Consider the following 21873-nt stretch of genomic DNA (forward strand, 5'->3'; position numbering starts at 1 on the left):
CCGGCGGGACGGGCGCTGTCCGTGGTGCTGAGCCCGGCGGGACGGGCGCTGGCCGAGGTGCTGATCCAGCAGGGCCGGGCGCTGGCCGAGGTGCTGATCCCAACAGGGCCGGGCGACGTCCGGGCGCTGATCCCAGCGGGGCCGGGAGCTGTCTGAGGTGCTGATCCCAGCGGGGCCGGAGCTGTCTGAGGTGCTGAGCCGTGCTGCCCGGGCGGCACCATGGTTTTCGCTCCAGGTAAGGGCAGCTGCATCCCGATCCCAGCCGGGTAGCCTCGCAGGAAGGCCCCGGCCGTGCCGGAGAGGTGCTGCGGGGAGTGGGTAATGGGTGAGGCAGAGCTGCCAGCAGGCAGAGGCAGGTAGGTTCAAACGAGGATGTTTAGCTTAGAATTTCTTAGCTGTGGATCCAAAGGTTATGAGGGTCACCCCTGTGGTTCTCATCAGGGACAGGAGCCTCCTATAGAAGTGTTCAGAGTGCTGTGCTTGTCAGACAGCACTAAAGGGTCACGAAGGGAGATGTGGCCTTTCAGTGACTGGAGAGTGAATCCCCCTCTGCACCCACAACAGTGGCTGCTAATACGACCATCCCTGAAACTCATGGAGATAATTTATAAATTTCATATTTCTCTTTCTTCCCCCTCAAAACAAAATAAGTATTTGAATGAAAGAGAACAGAAAGTTTGTTTAGTCCAGTTTTTACTGGAGCTAAATTGAAGATTTCAGCAGTTCATGTCTAATGTGAGAGTTCACTGTATAAGAGTGCAGAATCTCTAGTGTATAGTATACTTTTGTGTTAACCCATAAAAGAAGCAAAACTACAGCAATTTTTTATTGGATTTGGTACATTCTGCCTGGAAATAGGCAGTTGGTTGTTCGGAAAAGGATGAGAGGGGTGAGAGGCCCTCCAGTAGCTCCAGGGTGTAAGTGTAAGTCATGAGTAATATCTTCTGTAGGGACATGACTTGAAAATAACTTCATTAAAAATTTATAACTTTCAGTAAAATAGTGGGTCAATAGAAAAGGGAAAGCAAACGCTGCAACTTGACAATGAATAACTATTAATACCTTTGTTTTGCAAAGCTAACAGAAGTTTTATCTTTCATGAAGTTGTATATCCAATCTCTGAAAGGGTAAGAATCCAAAAGTTTTACACTTTTGTATTAAAAAAAAATCTCGGGTCTGACTTTGCTACCCAATTCAGTTTAATTTTTTAAAAAATAGTATCTCTTTTTAACAATCTCATTAATTTTGCCTATTTAATTGCCTGGTTGCTCTCTAATTTCATATGTTCATATTTACATCATGCTCCGAAATTGAGGTCAAGTTATTTGTCTTAATAGAACAATCCACTGCTTTTTGTAATACATCTTCAGCATTAGTGGCTCTTTCCTGAACTCCTTTTGTCTGTCACACTGTCACCATTAACTGTACAAGTTTTTTAAATGCTCTGTGGGACTGGAATACCTCAGGAAGAGATTACCGCTAAAATAATGAAAACATGCACGTTTTTTCTCTGAAGACTGAAGAAGAACAAACCTCAAAGCTCATTAATAACTGCATGAATTGTTCTTTTCACAACTCTAATCCATAGACAGAAAAAAAAATCCTCTGTCTAAAACTGTTTTATATGGTCATCCTTCAGTTTTCCTTTACTCAAAGAAAAGCCCATGGTCTCCTTGCAAATGTTGCCATAAAATACTTAGGGCAACTAAATGAGAATTAGTAAAAGAGATGATAAAACAATCTATTGTGTTCAAACAGAGCAAGCCTGAGTAGATTCCAATTTTTTATTGCTTTTCTTCCCTGCAAATCAGCTCTGCCCTGGCATTATCTCTTCACCAGATATTAAAAATAAAAAAAAAAAATTAAGAGGTTTATGCATCTTTAGCATCTTCATAGTACTTAAGGCCATATGATGTAAAAATACTATAAGTCTACTAAGAAACTGACTTTCATTTCTTCAGTCAACTTTCTGATTTTATCTCACTGTGATGAATGACCTCATTTTCTGTTCCATTTATTTGTTGGGGTGTGAAGGGAGAGGAAGTAAAAGATTTATCTAACTGTAAATGGTTAGGGTCAGAATTATAAACTTCCAGGATGGGATAGAAAAAAGCAAACAAAACAACAATCAAGAGAAAGATTTTTTCCAGAAACAAAAATTATGGAAGTCATTTACCTGATAACAAAGATAAGATTTTGCAGATGAAAAGGATGATGGTCTTTTTCTTAAGGTCTTGGATATATTATTTCAGAACACTGAATTAATGAGCTACATTTATAAACTGTTAAGTAGAAGCAGCTTATCAAGTTTAAATAACTTTTTAAAAGGCAAACTGACTGACTATTTACTGAATACATACTTTCCTGTTAATCTTCAACTCCCTAAAACTTATTATCTCCTGTGTTGAAAAATAACACAACAAAGCAGCACTAAAAGAAACAACATCGAAAGAAGCCTGGCTATTACTGAGATAGATAGATAGATAGATAGATAGATAGATAGATAGATAGATAAAAATAGAATAAAATGGCCAGTATTCAATGCCTAAATTGGACGTCCTGACTCATTTTGACCAGTGTATTGCTATTTGTAGGTATGCAAAAAGGTATTCTTAATTTTCTACATTTATTCATATTCTTCCTTCCCAGTGAAAATTAACATTGAGACTGTTCCAGAAAAGGAACTAAGACTGCATTTTTTCGTTACTTGGTTTAATTTGACTGGGGCTTCATTGCATTGTCTTGTGCTGATTGATTAATGACGTGCTGATGTATAGGAAATGCAGTCCAAGCTCTGTGAGATGTCTGGCATTCATTTCCCTGGGTAATTCACACGTGTTGTGCTGCCCTTAGAATGGGGGATGACACATGAAATTCACACAATCTACATGTTGCAAGGTTTAGTTTCTTTAATTTTCCTGAAGTGAAGTACTTTAGGCAGTTTGAGATGTAGATAACAATATGTTATTTTAAATTGCATGTAAGGATGGAGGTACGTATAAGACTGCAGTAGAGAACCATGAAATTTCAAAGATTAGACCAAAAAAGCAGAGAGAAGTCATAGTTTTGAATTGGCAGATCTTCTTGCAAAGTTTTTCTTAAATTTTCTTCCAGGGATGGTGTATTACAGAATTAGCCAGATTAGCCTATAAAATATTGCTAACTATAAATAATTCCACAGATTTAATATATGCCATTGTGAGGCAGGAAATGAAGAGGCATTAAAACATTTATTTGTTCTAACACATTAGTAAAAATTAGATTATGCAGCAAGGTTTCTGCTGATTACAGATCATTAGTTTACAAGAATATAATCACTTCCAATATCAGCATTTACCAGATTTAACAGTAACTTTAAATGTTGCTAATCAAACTACTTCTTAGCAGACTTTCACTTTTCCAAAAATTATCTTGGGCATATTCCTTGCTTCCTTTAATTTCCAACATGTTTTCCTAATGCAAAGATTAAAAAAATACTATTTTCTTATGATTCGTCTAAACAAACACAATACAAAGGTGATTTTCATGCTTCAGGAATTTGTTTCTGATGCTATTTTGCACAAATCACTCAAACACTTATGTCTGACTCTTACTCTGTAAAGCCATAAATTAAATAACCAAATAATAGAGTCTCATCACTGCAGGCCATAATAGTTTAATCCAGTACAAAGCTGTGATTTTTTGGGTTTTGGGTTTTTTTCTTTGTTTGTTTGTTTGTTGGCATAGTTTATTTTAGAAAGAAATCAATTTTGAACTGAATACCTCAAGAAAGACTGGAATATTTACATTGACAGGTTGTTTCAGGTCAAACACTTCCTTTCTTAAGCTTGTATCTGCTTTGAATCGTGTGATTTCATCTTTCAGGTGAATCTTGTTATTTGTCAGTGTTATTTGAAGAATTTTTTTTACCTGACAGTTTCTCTGTAACTAGAAACTCAGATGCTTTATTCAACACCCTATAGTTCTAGAAGGAGGAGGAGGAGGATATAGAATTAATTTTTGTATCAATATTTTTGTGTTAAAAAAAGTGTGAAAAAGTTTAAAGATAGACATTAGAGAAGTCAGAATGTTCACAGCTCAGCGCCTTTTTCGTGCAACAGCAACACCAGTAGGTTTTCAACGAGCTTTTCATCAGCGCAGCTGTTCTTGACATTTTTAAGCTGGGAGCAACACAGCAGACTTGTATAATGACACTGAAGATCAGAAATGCATCCTGTACCAAACATTTTAGGAATCTCATTACACTGCAATTGAAGAAATAGCAGCTGCAAATTGAAACAGATGTTCTTACTGGTCTGAATAGTCCTGATCTTCTCCAGTGGAAAAACTGGGATAACAACAACCTGTTGTGTTGCAGAGTGTGAAGATGTGAAATTTCTTGACTTAATTTTTCTTTTTCTTTTTCTTTTTTTTTTTTTTTTGATTACAGTGTTACAGGTACTATTGCAGATTCCTGACCACAATATCCAGATCAAGAAAGTATGGAAGGGCCTGTTCATGAATGCAAAAATTGCTATCAATAACTTTACTTCTTTGAAGTGACCCTGTTGTGGGATATCTCCAGTGTTTGTGCTGACTGTGGTACTCTGGCACTCAGTTATGCAGTGCCTTTCATCCATGAGAACAAGACAGGATACAGTCCTTGTCCTTATTAACTGATGTGCCACATTCTGCTAATTCTCTGAGTTCTGCAGCTCCCCCCAAAAATCCCAAATAAAAAATGTAATTGTGTATACATATAGGATTCTTACTTGATAGCTTAATGTTGATAAAGTCCATGTGTAGGACATAATTTGAAAGTGAAAACCAAAACTCTTTGTCAGCCTCATGCAGTCTGAAATAATGGAGGTTTTGTCCAGTATTTGTTATGGCTGGTAGTGAGTATGGAGGCCAGTTGCTGCCCAGAAGTGTCTGAATGCATTTACAGCTCTCAACAGTAGTTCAAAGTGTTTGCCACCTGGTAGGAAAAAATCATATAGGAGGAAATTCCTTATTCTCTTTTGCTGAAGAAAAATGTTTCTTGTGCTGACCTTTTCCCAGTGACACATTCATCTTTCCCCTGCTGTGAAACTCCACCAGCAGACCTCATTAGTGAGGTGAAAGCAATTTAGTTCATAGATATTCAGAAGTGTGATTAATTTAGCAAGTTAAGAAAACAATCAGCCGTCCCAGGTACAATGTTTCTTTAAAGTACAATTCAACATTGTGTTTACAAATGGCACAGAATTTATTGTTTCAAATAATTTTTAACAGAACTGAAGTCTTGAATAAGTGAGGCTGACATATTTCACTTTGCTGTCACTGGATTAAATTCTATTCAGGTTAGGTGTGAGAAGAATTCTGTTATCACAGTGACTGTGTATGGCCTATATTGAAGGAGTTGTTCATAGCTGGGGGATAGTGATAATAAGAGATATAGTCCTTATTAACATCCTTACTGAACTGTTTATTGAGCAGGAAAGTCAAATCGTGAATGTAGAAAATGAATGTGTTACACTGACCTCTAGAGTTTGTCCCTCCAAGTCATTGTTCTTGAAGGTGGATTGTTCTCTTTTACTTGTTATAGACATAAATAATATCATTCTAATCTTATAAGTTTTATTGTGCTAATGGAAATAAGTGCCCTTACTGTAAAATACAGTGAATGGTAGATTTTTTTCTATACCTCCAATCTCATCTATTAAAGATTATAAGGACATAATACATTGTATTATGTTACAAATATTAGGTTAAGCAAAAATTATTTGCAAGCAATGCATTCAAATTCATTTATAGTCTTTGTGAAGTTTTTTGGCTATTAGTTGCCCAGGTGCATCATGTCTTTTACACAATAAATTGAGAGATTCTACAGAAATCTAGTGAACGTCAATTGGAACATAGTCTTTACTGGTGTTATCAGAAATGAAAAGCTGACCTGAGTAGCCCTAAAATGCTTCAGGTTCCTTTAGAGTGCTTTGCAATGGAAGTCAGAGGAGGTGAGCTCTGTGTTGCTGTTGTCTGCCCTTGCAAATCCTGTGGTTGTGTTTCCAGAAGACGCTGTCTTCCTTCTAGAGAGTTTGAAATATTTTTGCCTGAAGAAGTAAATTGAGCCATGTTCTACTCAGGCATTTCACTAGTGATAAGGCAGACATAACCTCCTGTGGATTACTTGTGCTTGTAGTTGCTTCACTTTGTAGTATGTATATTGATAGAATAACCCTGAATTTTCTGTCTTTGGGCAGTGAATCCACTCATGATTTATCAGTACAGAAGGGTTGCATGTCCATTAATACTTCTGTTAAATACTGGCAGATTGACATTGCATTTTGCTTGAAGTAAGTTTTCTTAATATAGCATAAAATATTTCTCTGGGAAGACAGAGGATCAGTTCCAAGAGTGGAAAACAACATGGGATGGCAGAGAGTTTGCAGAGATGGGATGTTGCAGAGAGTTTCTGTCAAGATTACAGCTATGAAATTAAAAATTCAATAAAAGGGTTTTGCTCTTTCTAGGTGCCTTTTAGGTTTGTATAACCTGTGGTTTACTTTCTATCATGACTTTGTGTATATATATGCATGTGTATATGCCCAAGGGAATGGCCTGAAGCTGTGTCAGGGGAGATTTAGGTTGGATATTAGAAAATGGTTCTTTACCCAGGGGGTTGTCATGGCACTAAAATAGGCTCCCCAGGGAGCTGGTCATGGCACCAAGCATGACAAGTTCAAAAGTATTTGGACAACACTCTCAGGCACATGGTGTGACTCTTGGGAATTGTCCCAAACAGGGCAGGAGTTGGACCCAATAATCCTGATGGGTCCAACTCAGCATATTCTGTAATTCTGAGATTCTACATATACAAAATTCTACATCTACATCTATATATATATGTATATGAGTATATAAAATCCCAGGCTTGGTTGCTAATAGCTGTATTTACAGTTTTCATCCTCCACTCACATTCTAAAATAAACGGGGAAATTTTTTTGTACTGCTGTGCATGTGCAAATTTAGGGCTTTTTGTGGGGGATGTTTCTTTTCCTGGGGGTTTTTATTATGGGATTTGAGGTTTATTTTAGAGCTAGAGAAGGGCTCTGCTTCACCTGACATTTGGCCATACAATTTTTGACTCTGAATAATCTGGTATAAATTGAAATATATCTCAAATGTAGCAGGGCGTTTTCACTGGCTAAAGCAGAATGTTTGCTGGCTTTTTATAGGTTATGTAACCATTTCCCTATTTTCTACACTTAAAAAGAAAAGCAGGTTCAGATATTGCAAATTTTAATTAACCTCTACATAGTTCTTTAAGATCAAAACCCATTAAAAGTTATAGAAATCCAAACATAGCAGCTAGTAAAATAAGCTTCCATTGAAAACTTGCCATTTGCTTATGCTTTACAGTGGTGGATACTGAAGTCTTCTAACACAAAAGCTGTGTTTCAATGGGGATCAAAATGAGCTTTTTGATACAGGTTCAGAAGACCTACATAAAAGTTATCTAGAATTCTGTGCTTAATGTTGGTTTTTTTTTTAAGATAGGAATCTCTGAGCACCTGAACTGTAGAAAATAGAAGGCAGAGGGGGTCAGATGATGAGTGGTGTCATTCAGGGCCCCATCTTGAAACTGGTGCTCTTTGATACCTTCATCAGTGACATAGGCAGTGGGATTGAGAGCACCCTCTGCAAGTTTGCAGATGACACAAAGCTGAGCTCTGCAGCTGGCCCAGCAGAAGAATGGGATGCTGTCCAGAGGGACCTGGACAAACTTGAGGACCTCATAGAGTTCAAAAGTCGAAGTGCAAAGTACTGCACATGGGTTGAGGCAATTCCAGGGATGAGCACAGACTAGAAGAACTCATTGAAATCAACCATGATGAGAAGGTCTTGGGGCTCCTGGTGAATGAAAAACTGGATGTGAGCCAGCAATGTGCACTTATAGCCCTGAAACCCAACCATATCCTGGGCTACATCCAAAGTAGTGTGCCCAGCAGGTCAAGGGAGGTGACTCCCCCCCTCCACTCTGGTGAGATCCCACCTGTAGTGCTGCATCCAGCACTGGCATCCTCAACACAAGAAGGGCATGGAGCTGTTAGTGTGGGTTCAGAGAGGAGGGAAAAAAAAGATGAACAGAGGCCTGGAGCACTTCTCCAATGAAGTCAGTTTGAGGGAGTTGGGGTTGTTCAGCCTGGAGAAGGGAAGACACTGGGGAGACCTTCAGAGAGACTTCCAGTGCATAAAAAGGGCTTATAAAAACAGGGAGATTGAGTTTTTATATGGGCAGATAGTGATAAAACAAGGGGGAGTGGTTTTAAACTAAAAGAGGGAAGGTTTAGATTAGACATCAGGAAGAAATTCTTCACTGTGAGGACGGTGAGGTACAGAAACAGGTTGCCCAGAGAGGTTCTGGATGCCTCATGGCAGGGGGTTTGGAATTAGATGTTCTTTAAGCTGCCTTCCAACGCAAACCAATCTATGATTGTACAATAATGATCACCTGTATCTCTGCTCTGGACCTCTCCCACCCTGGAAGAATTACAGCTTTTGTGTAGAGAGGTTTCTTATTTTAGTATTTGAAATGTGCTCTCTAAAAGAAGTAGGAAAATTGTGCAGATGAAGAGAATATAAATTTTTCATTAACTTTGAAGCAGCTGGTCCCAGATGCTCTTTAGGGAATATCTTCTTTTTAATACACTGAACTGCAGCCGAAGACTCAAGAACCCTGTTAAATTAATCTTAGTTTACAGTGTTGAATCCAGAAATACTCCTTTTGGGACCAAAATCTGACTATCACATTTATGTGTTTGGGTGTGACAGAATTGTCAGTGATTAATATTTTTAACTACATTCAGACTTCAAAGCTGAAAGATGCAGTCCTTAAGGAGTCAAGTTATTCCTATATGTGAAAATACCTAGAAAATATATAGACTGAAGTGTATAATCTGGTTTTAGTTAATATTATTGAACTATGGCAAGAAATCTTACTAAAACATTGAAAAAATGCTTAAGAATAGAGAGGTCTCAGCAATCTCTTAATCTAAAAAATTCATTTTCACTGGCATATTTCAAATTGTATTGAATAACTTGCTGGAGTCTTTAAAAAGATAGCTTTATATATAGCAAAAAACCCGAAGAGAATTTCAGATATTCTTATCTCTTAAGAAAGAGTAAAAACTCACTGGAAAAAAATTACAAAACCTGAGTTGAGATATAGCTAATGTCTGAATAAAAAGGTACAATGAAGTGTAGATATTAGTATGTCTTTTGAGACAGCTTATCTGCATTTCTGCTATTCTCTTTTGCCTTTATATTCCTCCTCTAATTGTATTCAGAGCAGAGTTATTCCAGCTTCATTCTTAAAATTTATTTTGAAGAGCAAAGTAGTCTGTGCTGGCCCCCTTCATGATACAGTCCCTCTTCATGCTGGTTGAACAGCAAGAACTGGGTATGAGGCTAGGCAGAAAATAAACCTGAACTGAACCTTAACTTTGCAACATTGACTTTCACTAGAAATCCCCTGCACACAGCACGTTAGGAAATTGGAAAAACACAGGATCCTACATTAAAGTACTTCTGGCATTTCTGTTATGTTCAGTGTCCTCTCTTTCTCAAGGAATCAAGGTAAATGAGTATTGTCTCCTGCTGCTTGACAGCTATTAGTCAGGACCTCACTGGGCTCTATTTTAGAGCATGAGAAATGGTACTGGACAGAATTAACTCTAGTGCAGTTAAGAATACATTTATTACTATTTTTTAAAATTTTAAATATTAAATTTGTAACTTCATTGTAGGACCTTTTAATGAGGTCTCTGAGCTCACACCATTACTGACATTGAGACAAATTTGGTTTCTAATTCTGTAAAATATTTTAATGACTCTCATGTGCAAAGTTGGTTTGTGCACATGTGTTGGAAAGTCTTCAGCCCTGGCTGATTGCCATGTTCATTCACTCTGAATGTAATTAAAATGACTCATCAACATTTCCTGATTGTGAATCTCTTCTTCAAATTAGGCCTCTTGTGCTGAAATCCCAGCACCAACCTCTAAAGCAAATCAAAGAAGGAGAAATCTTAACCACTTCAATTCACAGGTTACAAAGTATTTGCCAGAGGAGACTCACCTGGAACTTCTATGTTGTGGCAAACAAGATGGAGAGATATGTTACTGCCTAATGGCAAAGGGAAGCTAAAGAACTGAGCTTGGTTTCTTGTAGAAGAATATCAATATTGATATTGATATTTGCAAAGAATGTTAATGTTAATTATTACAGCATTCACACATACATGATGTCATTACAAACCTGCCAGATTCTGTAAGGTTTTTCAAAATCTGTATTTTGTAAGCACAATTTACATCACAACATGCAGCTTTTTGCTGTATGCACAGCTCCCATGCATCCACACTGGACCTTCTGATAAAGTCGAATCATCACGGTCTTGTCTATTGATACTTTCATTCCATTTTAAATTTTCATTAGTACTGTCAGCTGAGTTTAAAAAATTGCAGTAATAATTTTCAATAGAATTGAGAGATTTTCCAGAGATCAGTATTTTTCCTGAATTAATAATGACTGTAACAATAATTTTCTTTAAAAACTAATTTTAATGTTGCAGTATTGCAGGAAAGAGTAATCATTAATTATTGCAATCCAAAGCAATATATTGCTAAAACTAATGGTAAATTTTTAATTAAAGACTCTACCTGTATAATCTTATGTAAATTTGAAGAAAAATATATTTACTTCTTGGCTCTTTCAGCTTCAGAATTGTTGCATAAATTTAAATTTTAGCTAACAGGGGAATGCATTATGTGTAATTCTGAGTTTTAAATTGATCAGAAGTTTATTTAGGGAAATCAGATTTTTATTCTTATTTTTAGATACAGTTAAAGTTCAAAGTGGTTTATACAACATACAGGAACAATAAACCTTACGAGCTTTGAGGAAAGGTGAGTGTAAAAGTCTTTAGCTCCTCACTGTTTATTGACAGCATTAGTGGATCTGGGATAGACTTGCATCTTTGCAAGATCATGCCTGGCATAGCTTACCTTCATGATAGTATTCCAAATAATCCTAGGAAAATGTACAACAGGGAGCTTAGCTGTTGATTCAAACATATTAACCATTATTGAGTGTTACTTATTAGGAGTTTTTATAAAGGTGTAATAAATTTAACTTCTAGCTAGCTGAAAGGAAATAGCCCCAGGGGATATCAACAGAAAGTGCGGGAGACTACTTTGATTGCAGGCTGGAAAGGAAGTGACTCAGGATACTTTGAAGAAAGTGAAGTGTATAAATGAGAGAAGGCTGATGTGCAACCAGAGTAAATTTCCTAAACATTTGATCTCTAAAAGCTTTTTCTCTTTAGTGTTTTTTTTTTCCATGTATAACTTTCTGGAATATTACATAGTGTAGAAATTTCTCAGAGGCTGTAAATCTTACATGCAAGGAGTCCTTAGACTTAAACTAATATTAGTTCTATTAATTGAAATGAATACTTGGAATTTACTTCAAGTATTTTTATTCTTTTTCCAAACTTCTGTCATATTTCCCTTCATGGGGAACATCCTCAAGCAAGCCAATTTCAAGGCACTGATACATACTACTAATTTTAGGTAGAAATGGAATGTGTGACTGACTCCTGCAGCCAGTCCAAGATTTTGATGTTTTTTGGATCTCTCAAACTGTATTTTGGCTTGCAGAACCAGACCAGTGCTTAAAAGTTACTTTTCATCTGCTGAGTTAGTTGGCATTAAATTTATGGAGAGTAGCACAAGGTAATAAAAACATGCTAAAGAGGCTTCATCATGTATTGGTGATAAAATTGCTGGTTGGTATTTAACATCCCTCAACCCAGATATTTCACTCCTCTATTTACAGAATTGGGGTGCTGGGTATGAGGGGTGAGCATCCAAAGATAGAGAACAAATAAAGATTTTCTAACTTCAAGAGGAAAATATAGTCTTTAGAGAAGGCAAACTAATAGGCAGCATGTGTTTCTGCTGTTGTTCAAGCTTTTCCCAGAAATTACTTCAAATGACATATTTGTCATGGAATTTTAACTTAACAGTTATACTTCAAATCTTAAAAAAATGGTAGATAAAAAAGAATTATATTTTATCATCTTAGTAACTCTCATTTTGATTAGCTAAACATGAAACACCTAGCCAGAAAGAACTATGTCTTTTTTTACTTGACTGAAAATGTGCAGTTCTTGAAGTGCCTAATTAATTCTATAGGCACTCGAATTTCTGCCTGGATGTCCACAGCAGTCTGTATTTCAGCAAGGTGGACATAGATATGTTCCAGCTCAGCCCCTTTGGGATTCTTGTATGAGTCATCTCTGCTTTCCTTTCTTCTTGCTCAGAGTAGGTCCAGTGTATCAATAAATAAGCGAGCTTCTCAAGAAACAACTATCCAACTGCTTTCCTTGAAATGAATAATTGGAAGAAGAGGAGGTAGTGGGGACGCTTTTTTGGGAGATTGTTGTTTACTCATTCAGAAAGTGAAAAAGTTTTGATTTATCGCAGCCTAACCAGCTAAAATCACAGGACTGGAGTGAGTTTGTGGTTGGAAGGGACCTCTAAAGGTCATCTTGCCCAGCTCCTACTCAAGCAGGGTCATCTAGAATCACTTGCCCAGGATCATGTCCTGTTGGATCAGCTGTAATGGATACCATATACCCAGGGGAGCTGGATGTTTGTTTTTGACTGCTTGAAATCTCTGGCAGTCCAGCTCCTACAAATAATGGTCCCAACACAGGCTCAGACCTGGGTCAAACACAGTGCCAGATATCACCCTCCAAAATAACTATCATTTTCACTTGGTTTCTCATTTATATGGTCACCCTCCAAAATAACTATCATTTTCACTTGGTTTCTAATTTAGATGGTCTACACAGGCTGCCAATGGTCTCGTTGTTCACATCACCCCGGGCCAACAGCTTTGATTCTTTCTGTCTCTGAAGCCAATTATCTTTTGTTATCTGGGTTGCTATCATCGTAACCATTTTACACAAATATAAATTAAGTTTATTTAAGCTGCTTCATTTCCTTTCTGTGCATACTTAAACCCTCAGAGGCTGGACAGAGGTAGTCCAGAGGTTTTGGGTTCTCTGTTCTTGGTTATCTCAGCAAATAAAAGAATCATCTAATGGCTTAGAGCTACATCTACATCTCACTTATCTGTGTGGTGCTTTCAGACAGGTTTTGCTCCTGAATAAACAACTGAAAAGCCCAGAGAGAAATGCACTTGAAATCTCTTTTTGTTCAACTGACTGTTGCTATGGATGACCTTTCTAAAGTAAAAATATTTAAACATCAGATTTTGTAGATTAATTGGCAAGGACCAAATAAATAACAAAGCATCCCTAAGGAGAGCAAACTGAGTAATTTTCAACAGCGATGTGCTTAATAACAGTATGTTTTCAATTATATATTCTGGGGGTTTGTGGCTTTGAGGATTGGCAAATTTTTTATATTTCATATAACCTCATTGTCTATTCCAACATATTCATTTTTATTTAGATTTTTATGTTTATTCCTGCTTTCGTTAATACATTATCTTCTGAACATCAGATGTGTTGACTGATCTTTTCCAGCCAGGCAAGAAGACTAATTAGATGAGTGATAAAATGTGAGTTCATATTTGAGTAGTAAAGAATTATTATACTTGATCTGTTAAGTAACATTTCATTCCATCCAAAACCACACTGTTTCAAGTGCTGAGAAGTGGAAGAAACTGAATCAGGGAATCTGACTGTTCCAAGAATTCAAGTGATTTTTTCAGTCATCTTTTCCAGTTTAAAACCCTTTTCCTATGTTTTAATCTCTTACTTGTCTTGACAGTGAAGTGATGAGTACCACAGACTGGGATACAGCACACCAGAGTCTGACAGGGACTGAGCATAGGGGTAGAATCACCTCCCTTTGCTCCTGGCCATGCCCTTTTTGTAAACACTAGCATACATTTCTGGACTACAAGCCATCTTAGTTCCAGCTTTTTGTCTACCAGTATCCCCAAGTACTTCTCCACAAATCTGCTGGTAATAAATTCACCGCCCAGTCTGCATTGATATCAGGCATTACTTTGATCCAGGTGCAGGACCCCTTGTCTCTTCCCTCAAGCATGTAGCATATTCCCTAAGGAAACAAGTGATTCTTCTTTTCTTTCTATGTTAAGTTTCCTTGACAAAACCCTGAACATTGGGAATTCATCACAATTTCAGATATGCACCTCTCATAAAAGCACCTGATCTTTAATTCACTCTGTTTGATTTCTCTCAGGACACAATTCTTAATATATGTAATTAAAACAGACAGTAAACTACAAATCCTATGTAATGAAATACTTGAGCATAACAGTCAACTAAGAAAGAACTGAGATGAGTATCTTTAAAAACTTTAAAATCAAATCTAGTGATGTCAGTAGCACCTAGTCTAAGCATTTCAATAAGAAACTGATTTCCTATATGCCAATAAGTGCAAATAATAATTATTTTTTTAAATCAGTATCAGCTGTGACCATTACAGACTATTCTATATTGTCCAAATTGCCACTTATGTTAGGAGTCAAAATACTTTTAAGGACAAACCTCTTAACATAAACTACTCTTCCTCATTACCAGATGTCAGTAGTCATACTACATCATTTTTCTCCAGATTTTAAGACTTTAGCCAAACAAGGAAGTTGCACATGAAAATATGTATTTGGCAGGTTGTCATGGAAATGTTCTCTGTTTTACTTACAGGAATATGAGTACTTCTTAATGTTTTGCTGATATTTTTGAAAATCTTTCTAAGGGTTAATAAACTACACTAAACAAAATCTTGTACCTTGAAGTCAATTGGGATTTGATGGATGAGGGCTTTCAATCTAAAGAAAAAAAAAATGTTAATGAAACAGTGTTTTTTTAATGTGGTGGTAAGAGAGTTTGTCAGACTTGCAAAATAAAGTCCAATTCCCTATTGAGAAGCACAGCTCAAGTCAAAATGGATGTGATTCACAGCTGGATGAGAAAACCTTTCCTGTCTTACTGCATAACACATCTGTTCTTGTTTCAGCTGTGAAGTCACAGCTGTCCCCAGTGCTGGGGAGTGGGTAATTGAGCTGTATGACTCAAAACCTCCCCCTTCATTCAATCCTGTGGTGCTGAGCACGCACAGGCACTTTCCTCCCTAATTTATCTTCTTCAGTATTGGCAGGTTTCCTATGTAATAAACTGTCCTCAGTCACTCTGTGATTTTGCCTCCCCCCTCCTCTTTTTCTGTCCTTCACGTTTTCATGGACTAGCCCCAAATTCTTAGCTCCTTTTCTTTTTGTTTGGCTCTGGCAGGTGAGAAGCCAGGGCTGGAGCAAGATGAAGTTAAGCTGCAGATTGCCAGCAAGCAGATTGTGCAGACTGCCATCCTCCGAGCAGTGCAACAAGTTTCCCAGGAGAGCCAGCAAAAGGAGAAGCGAACAAACACCGGTACAAGCCTCCAACTAGAAAGAGGAAAACTAACCAAGAAGCATGAAAAGAAGTAAAGGAGGAGATTGGGGTTTTTCAACTCCAGTCTGCAAGTGTTTTCAGCCTTCTCTTTAGTATCAGCTGTATTGCTAGTGCAATGCTACTGCTGTAAAGCAAACCAAAGTATTATCACACCTAGACATAGGGTAAAACTGCAATAGTCCTCATCTGAGAAATACTAAGTGCATTAGATGAATGACTCCATATTTATGCAGTGCCTCTTAACAGAAACAATATAACCATAGCTGTAAAAGTAGTTTCAAGCACAAGCTCTTATGATATGAGCTTATTCTCAAAAGCTTGTTGCCAGTGCACTTTCATGCTAAGTTCTGCGAGCACCATTTACGTCAGTTCAGCTGGACGGACCCTTCTCTGCATTACTGGGCTCACTGAAGCTCTCTTGGCTGAGGAAATCGTTTATTGTCAGGTGTAGCAGAATGATTCCAGGCTCCCTTGAAGCATGGGTTTGTACTTTGCTTTGATTAGATATGAACTATGTGAGATGGCAGTATAAAGTGGATTTGGTAAGTTCTGTGAACCAGTGTATTTTTTCATCTTGGGGGGAAAAAAAAAGCAATCCAGTAAGACTGCAGTGACTGTGATCTATGACTATGATCATATAGCTATGATCTATGTCTTTTTTTAAAAAAAGATAAATACTGAAGTTTTAGTCTACTTATTTAAATACTTCTATACTTCTGCATAAAAATCACTTGTGCCTCAACTATTCCTTTTAATTTTCTTGGTATTGAAAGAAAAGGAACTGATGTGGAGAAAAGGAGTTGGCCAGAATTTGCTCCAGTTTTGCAATTCTTCTGGGTCTTGATTTACAGACAGTGAAGACTGAAGTGTCTTAAAAAAACGGGGGGTTGAATATATTAATATCTTTAAGGATGAAAATATACAGTATCTGAATTCTGTCATGGTAGGTATTTCTCACCTGCTGGGTGTAAAGTGACTTTAGATATTTGCAGTTGTTACATATTCAACTTAAATAGCACTGTGTGAAGCTGGTGATACAGAGCTTATCCTTTCAACTGCTCTATATAGCTGAAGAGATCCATGATGATTCTGAAAATACAAATTAAATAAATGTACCCTTCAGTTTTATTGCTCCCTTTATGTCATGATGATTGCACTGTTATACATGTGAAATGAATAACATTATATTTAAATCTGGAAATGGCTTGTAGCTCTGCTTCAAATGAATTCCTGTATTCCTGTAGTAATACACCTGGAAATACAAAGAGGAAGATGCCCTACAAAACTTTCTTAATGGCTTTTCTACTCAGCTACATGATCCTCAAAGAGACTGTGGGTTAAATAATTGGCTATTACTGTGTCCTGTTGCTTGTGTTAAATGATTTTGGGATTCCTTCTGTTGGACAGAGGCTCAGTCATGAATAACCACATACTGTAATGTTAAGTCTTTGTAATCTGCTAGATTTCTTTTTTTTTTTTAATTTTTTAATTTAACAACACCGACTCATACAAGATAGTGATTTAGCTCAATCTTCTTTCACTTAAAAATGCAAAGAGGAATTCAACATGATTGAAAGTGTTCCAAATCATCTAGTAATGGAAACTGACCTGGATTCCAAGTACACAGGTGGTTCACTTCTGTAGACACTGGGTGAATTTTTAGTCAAGCAAACTTTGAAAGGTGAAAGTAGTTGGGTCTTGAGGCACATCTGTGTTTTTGTAATAGTAATTTTTTTACCATTAGATTTTTCACCAGTTCACCTTTGTTTGGGAGGCACTTCTTTTCTAAGCACTCTTTGCATTTTTCTCTCTGAGAGCCTAAGAAAACTGATCATGAATAAAGGTTCAGTTCTGAGGCTGATGAGCAGACAAGTCTGGTGGATGAGAGAGAGCAAACTTGTTGGAGAGACTCTGTGTGCAAAACGGTGTTTGCCATGAACTCACCATGCTGCAGGAAGGACATATGCAACAATTCCATTTCTTCAAAATTATTTTACTTTTTAAATGCTTCTTGATCCCAGAAATTTGAAATATGTTTGGGTTAGGTGTTTTGTTTTGGTTATGTGGTTTTTTTGTTGTGGTTGATTTTGATTTTTTTTATGTTTTGGTTTTTTGTTACTGATAATTATGTTAATAACCATATAGTTTTGGAACTGTTTCTTTTAATGCCATTTTTAAAATTAATCATTTTGGCAAGAGAAGAATTTCAAAAACCAGTGAATCTGGGCTTTTGCCACTGCTTCATATGAGCCTATTCCACTCCTCCTCCCACTGTGCACTTGTACAGTATCACTTTACTCTCTCTTTGCAACTGCCCTAGTCCTATTAGGCATACTATTTATTGCTCAACTGTTTAATAGTCATGTCCATCATTGTCAGAATACCCATGCCATCAGAAGTCTAATATCTTGGAAAATAAAAAATTACTGGGAGCCTTGGCTTCTTATATGCTTATTAGACAATCTCATGAAGTACTGTGTGCTCATGAGGTTTGTAGTAATTTATGCATTATTCAGCACAAAAAAAATACATATCTTAGAAATACAAGGCAATCAAAAAGGTAACTGTAAGTAATTAAAACGAACTTACCACTTATTAGGACTTATGGTGGTAAGTAAAATGTTGTACAAATATGTGAAATTATATTTATCACAACTGCAGAAGAACAGAGGAATCACGTGTGTGTGGCTATCCTGCACTATGCTTGCTGTGCTGTCATTCAGGTTGATTATAACAATTTTATTATCATGATGCACTCTTCTTTGTAAGGTTAATAAAGCAGCAATGCCTAAATGGAGATTCACATGGCCGCAGCAGGATGTTGAAACAGATTACTAAAAGCCACTGTACATCAAGTTTTTGGTCCTGTGTGGTTACACTGGAAATCTCTGCTCTAAAATAAATAAAACCAACAACTGTGACTTGGAAACAGCCATATTAATTTTATCATTTCAGAAAAATAAAAAAACATTCTGTGATAATATTATGAGTTGGAGATTCTTGGATGTTTATTCAATAGCAAACAATCACCTGGAAGTTTTACTGACTCTACCTACTCAAGTCATGTATGATTATTTTTTTTGGTGATATTTTTTAAGTGTCTCAGATTATAGTATGTTTACAATGGTAAGTATATAAAATTGCTTTGCAACTATTCTTAATATGATTACCATGAAATATGCTGCAGTTGTTCTCTAAATGTGTGCCTATGTCAAATATGCAGTTAATGTATCATTACTGAAAGTTTTGCTAAAAAACAAAGTTTAATTTCAATTAGTAGAAAATGTAAAAGGAAGTAAAATGAATTCTTGAAAAAATATGTGATTCACCCATTCCTTTGGTTACCCACTCAGGTCTGAGAAGAAATTAAATTAATAAAAACCTGATTCTTGACATAAAGTATTTTTCACAATGGGATTTCTACAACACAGGGATCAAGTTGCCAAAAGAGTTTGTGGGAGCTGGGGGGGAGAACCTGAACTATTGGTAAATGTCTTCTTCACTGCTTCAGTAAGGAGTGAGCAGCGGTACTGATGGAGCCTGATGAATGGGTTTTCTCTTCATTAGGTTTTGGTGCCTCATGGTGTGGTCTGGCAGAATCTTTTTCCCTATTTTGGGTAATAGGTTTTTAATTTATGATGTATCCTGCTCTTCAAAACAAGTACAAGTAAGATCTCTGTTCTTTGCTTCCAGAACTTCATTCACAACACCAGGTGGACATGTATGAACTTTTGTTTTTAAAGCTCATCTTCCCTGGATTTAGTCAACATGCCCAGTGATTTCTTTAATCCCTAAGACTGAATGGGTGAGCACATATATTATCTGTGTGCTCAGGGAACACCAAGAAATAGATACATATTTTAAATTCATTTGTTTCTAAGCTGTTCTTGTCTGCCAGGCAGATTTTCTTTGTTTAATTAACATAAGCAGCTTTTCTTTTCTCATCACTTTTTCTCCAGTGACTTGCTACTTGGATTTTGTTATACGAGCTTGCTAGTTCTAACACCAAAACAACAATAGTTCACATTTATAGTTTGGCTTTCATTAGAAGCCCTGTGGTGTTACATGTTCCATTTTGGTGTGGTTCTCGTCTTTTCTTTCACTAAAGATGAGTAACAACAAATGATGTTCTAAAGAGATGTGGGAGTTGTAGTTGTGTTGGCATTTTTGGGGCTTGCTTTTTTCTCCTCCAGTTGCCTCTAGCAGAAGACCACATGGGGCAAGTCATCATGAATCATTCACATGCACTGTGACAGTAGCTCAATGTAGAACTTGCACAGAAAGAGAGAAAATTAACTCTTACATAAGCTGGAAACTGAATTCAGTTATTCTAGGCTGATTCTAAAATGTTAGAGTAAGACACTCCAGATAGCTTTAAGGAAAATATTCCTGTGTGCTTTGAGAGTTGAATCCCATTTAGAAACACCAGCTAGCGAAGACTGTAATTGCTTTCTTTGTAATATGAGGTGGAAAATAAGTACTACTGTATTGTTCTGAAGATTTAAATGATACCTCCTTGTGTGTGTGGAAGACTTTGAATTGTGTCTTTTGGCAAGGTGACCCATTTGCTCCTGCCCTATGGAGCGAATTACCTGCTCTTCTGTGTGCACATGAATCCCAGAAGGTTTAGCTCCTCTCTTCAGTTGCTACACTAGATGCCCTTGCCTTGTATTTGCCCAGCAAACATAACTCCTACTAATGCTGTTCCCCCTCATTTCTTTCCCATGAAGCAGCTCATTCTAAAAATCCTCAGTTACAAGAATAACTGGAGAAGCCATCTGCTTCCAGAAATGGGAGAGTGAATATAATAAATCTTCTTTGCCTCATTGGAGGGATATTGGCTCTTTCCCACATCTCCCTGTATGTGTTTATTTCCAAAGAGGACAACTCTGTTAGCCAATGTTTCCTTGCTATCACTGGCTGATGTTTTACCCATAAAGTGATCTTCAATATTTCCTTCCAAGGAAAAACTGCTTCAGGAACAGAGTTTGTCCTGACTGGTCACAGTTTATTAGACCCAGCTGACTTCAGCTGATGACATACATGATTTGGTTTTTTTATCCCCTATAGTACAAGAGCAGACTTTCAGGTGTAATATCTATATTGCTGAGGATCTAATAGTTTTCTTGGTACTCCACCAGCTGTAAAAGTTTATATACATTCACAAAGTTGAACTTACTTAATGTAAAACTTTTCAGATCTTTTAATTCTTCCCATCATATTTCCCAGAATCATAGATACTTTTATAAAACTACTTTGTTTTACTGAGTATTACACTTGCTATATCTATAGGCAAGAACAGGGAGTCTCGTTGTCCTCCTCTGTTTCAATCACTGAGACCTGCAGAGAGTGTCAGAACTGCACTGTTTATGCCAATGACCCTCTCAGTGCTGAACTGCTTTTGTAGCTCTCCACCTCATGTTTCTTTAATTTTATGTATTCACTTCCAGAAATCAGTCAAATCAGGAGACCCACAAAACAAGGATATCTGAGATACCAGTGGTGCAAGAACCAAGTGTGTCCCCACATCATTCTCAATTTTATAGCTTTTCAGGGTCAAGAAACATAAACATTAACAGTCCAATTAACAAGGACTAGTTACAAGGTGATCAGTCAAAGGTTGAACTCAATAATCTCAGAGGTCTTTTCCAAAAAAAGGATTCTGTGAAATCAGCCCCAGGTCATACATCCTTCTGGTAACTAGCTAAAGGGACACAAGACTTGAATTCTCCATTTTTTCTCAGCACTTGAGACACTGGGATGCAACCAAGCAAAGAGCTGTTTCTGTTCAGGAGTGTTGGGATCTTTAGCTTCTCAGAGTGACCCCGAGAAGAGTTCAGAAGTCTCTTTTCCCAGCCCAATGCTTGAAGAAGGAGTCAGAGCTCTTAATTTCTTAGTCTCAAGGTTTTTTATTGTATCTTATCTATAAAATTCTTTCTCCTGTCCAGCTGAGGTCCGTTCAGTAAGACAGTCCAGGCACTCTGCCTACCCTGGGGCGGTGTTATGTCTTTATACTAGAAACTACAAATACAATGTTTACAATTACTTTCCAATACCTATCACCTATGTTAGACAGTGAGCGTTTACTCTAAAACAATCTAAAAGTGCCAACATCACGGCAGAAGATGGAGGCCAAGAAGAAGAAGAAGAAAGGCTGAACATGCCCACATCCCTCCATCTTGCATCCCTAAATCCCCATTCTAAAAATGCCAAAATCTACTTTTTCACCTTGTGATAAATTCACTATCATTTTACTTGATTTGTTGTGGCCTGCAGATCTTCATCTAAGGTTGGTAACTTGCTCCATGGGTCATAATCAAAACCACATTTTGGGCTCTGAGCCCCCTGGCAGGGGTCTTGGCTGCTCAGGACAGCCAGAGGGATGTCCTGGGTCCTGACACAGGAGGAA

At 37.2% G+C, this 21873-nt stretch overlaps 1 protein-coding gene across 2 annotated transcripts; it reads left to right on the plus strand.

Moving 5' to 3' along the window:
- The first annotated feature begins 91 nt into the window (after window positions 1-91).
- Window positions 92-17857, plus strand: AKAIN1 (A-kinase anchor inhibitor 1). Of its 2 annotated transcripts, XR_009114833.1 has the most exons (3): window positions 92-235; window positions 15309-16006; window positions 16676-17857. XR_009114833.1 is itself a non-coding variant. In XM_058030440.1 (2 exons), exons 1-2 carry the CDS (start codon window positions 220-222, stop codon window positions 15497-15499), a joined length of 207 nt encoding a protein of 68 aa, XP_057886423.1. In that variant the 5' UTR covers window positions 92-219; the 3' UTR covers window positions 15500-17857. The 2 variants fall into 2 exon arrangements, 1 of the variants encoding a protein (XP_057886423.1); XM_058030440.1 differs by having other exon boundaries at window positions 15309-17857.
- The last annotated feature ends 4016 nt before the right edge of the window (window positions 17858-21873 follow it).

This window comes from Melospiza georgiana, chromosome 1, assembly GCF_028018845.1.
Source record: "Melospiza georgiana isolate bMelGeo1 chromosome 1, bMelGeo1.pri, whole genome shotgun sequence".
In the NCBI taxonomy this organism is placed as follows: Eukaryota; Metazoa; Chordata; class Aves; order Passeriformes; family Passerellidae; genus Melospiza; species Melospiza georgiana.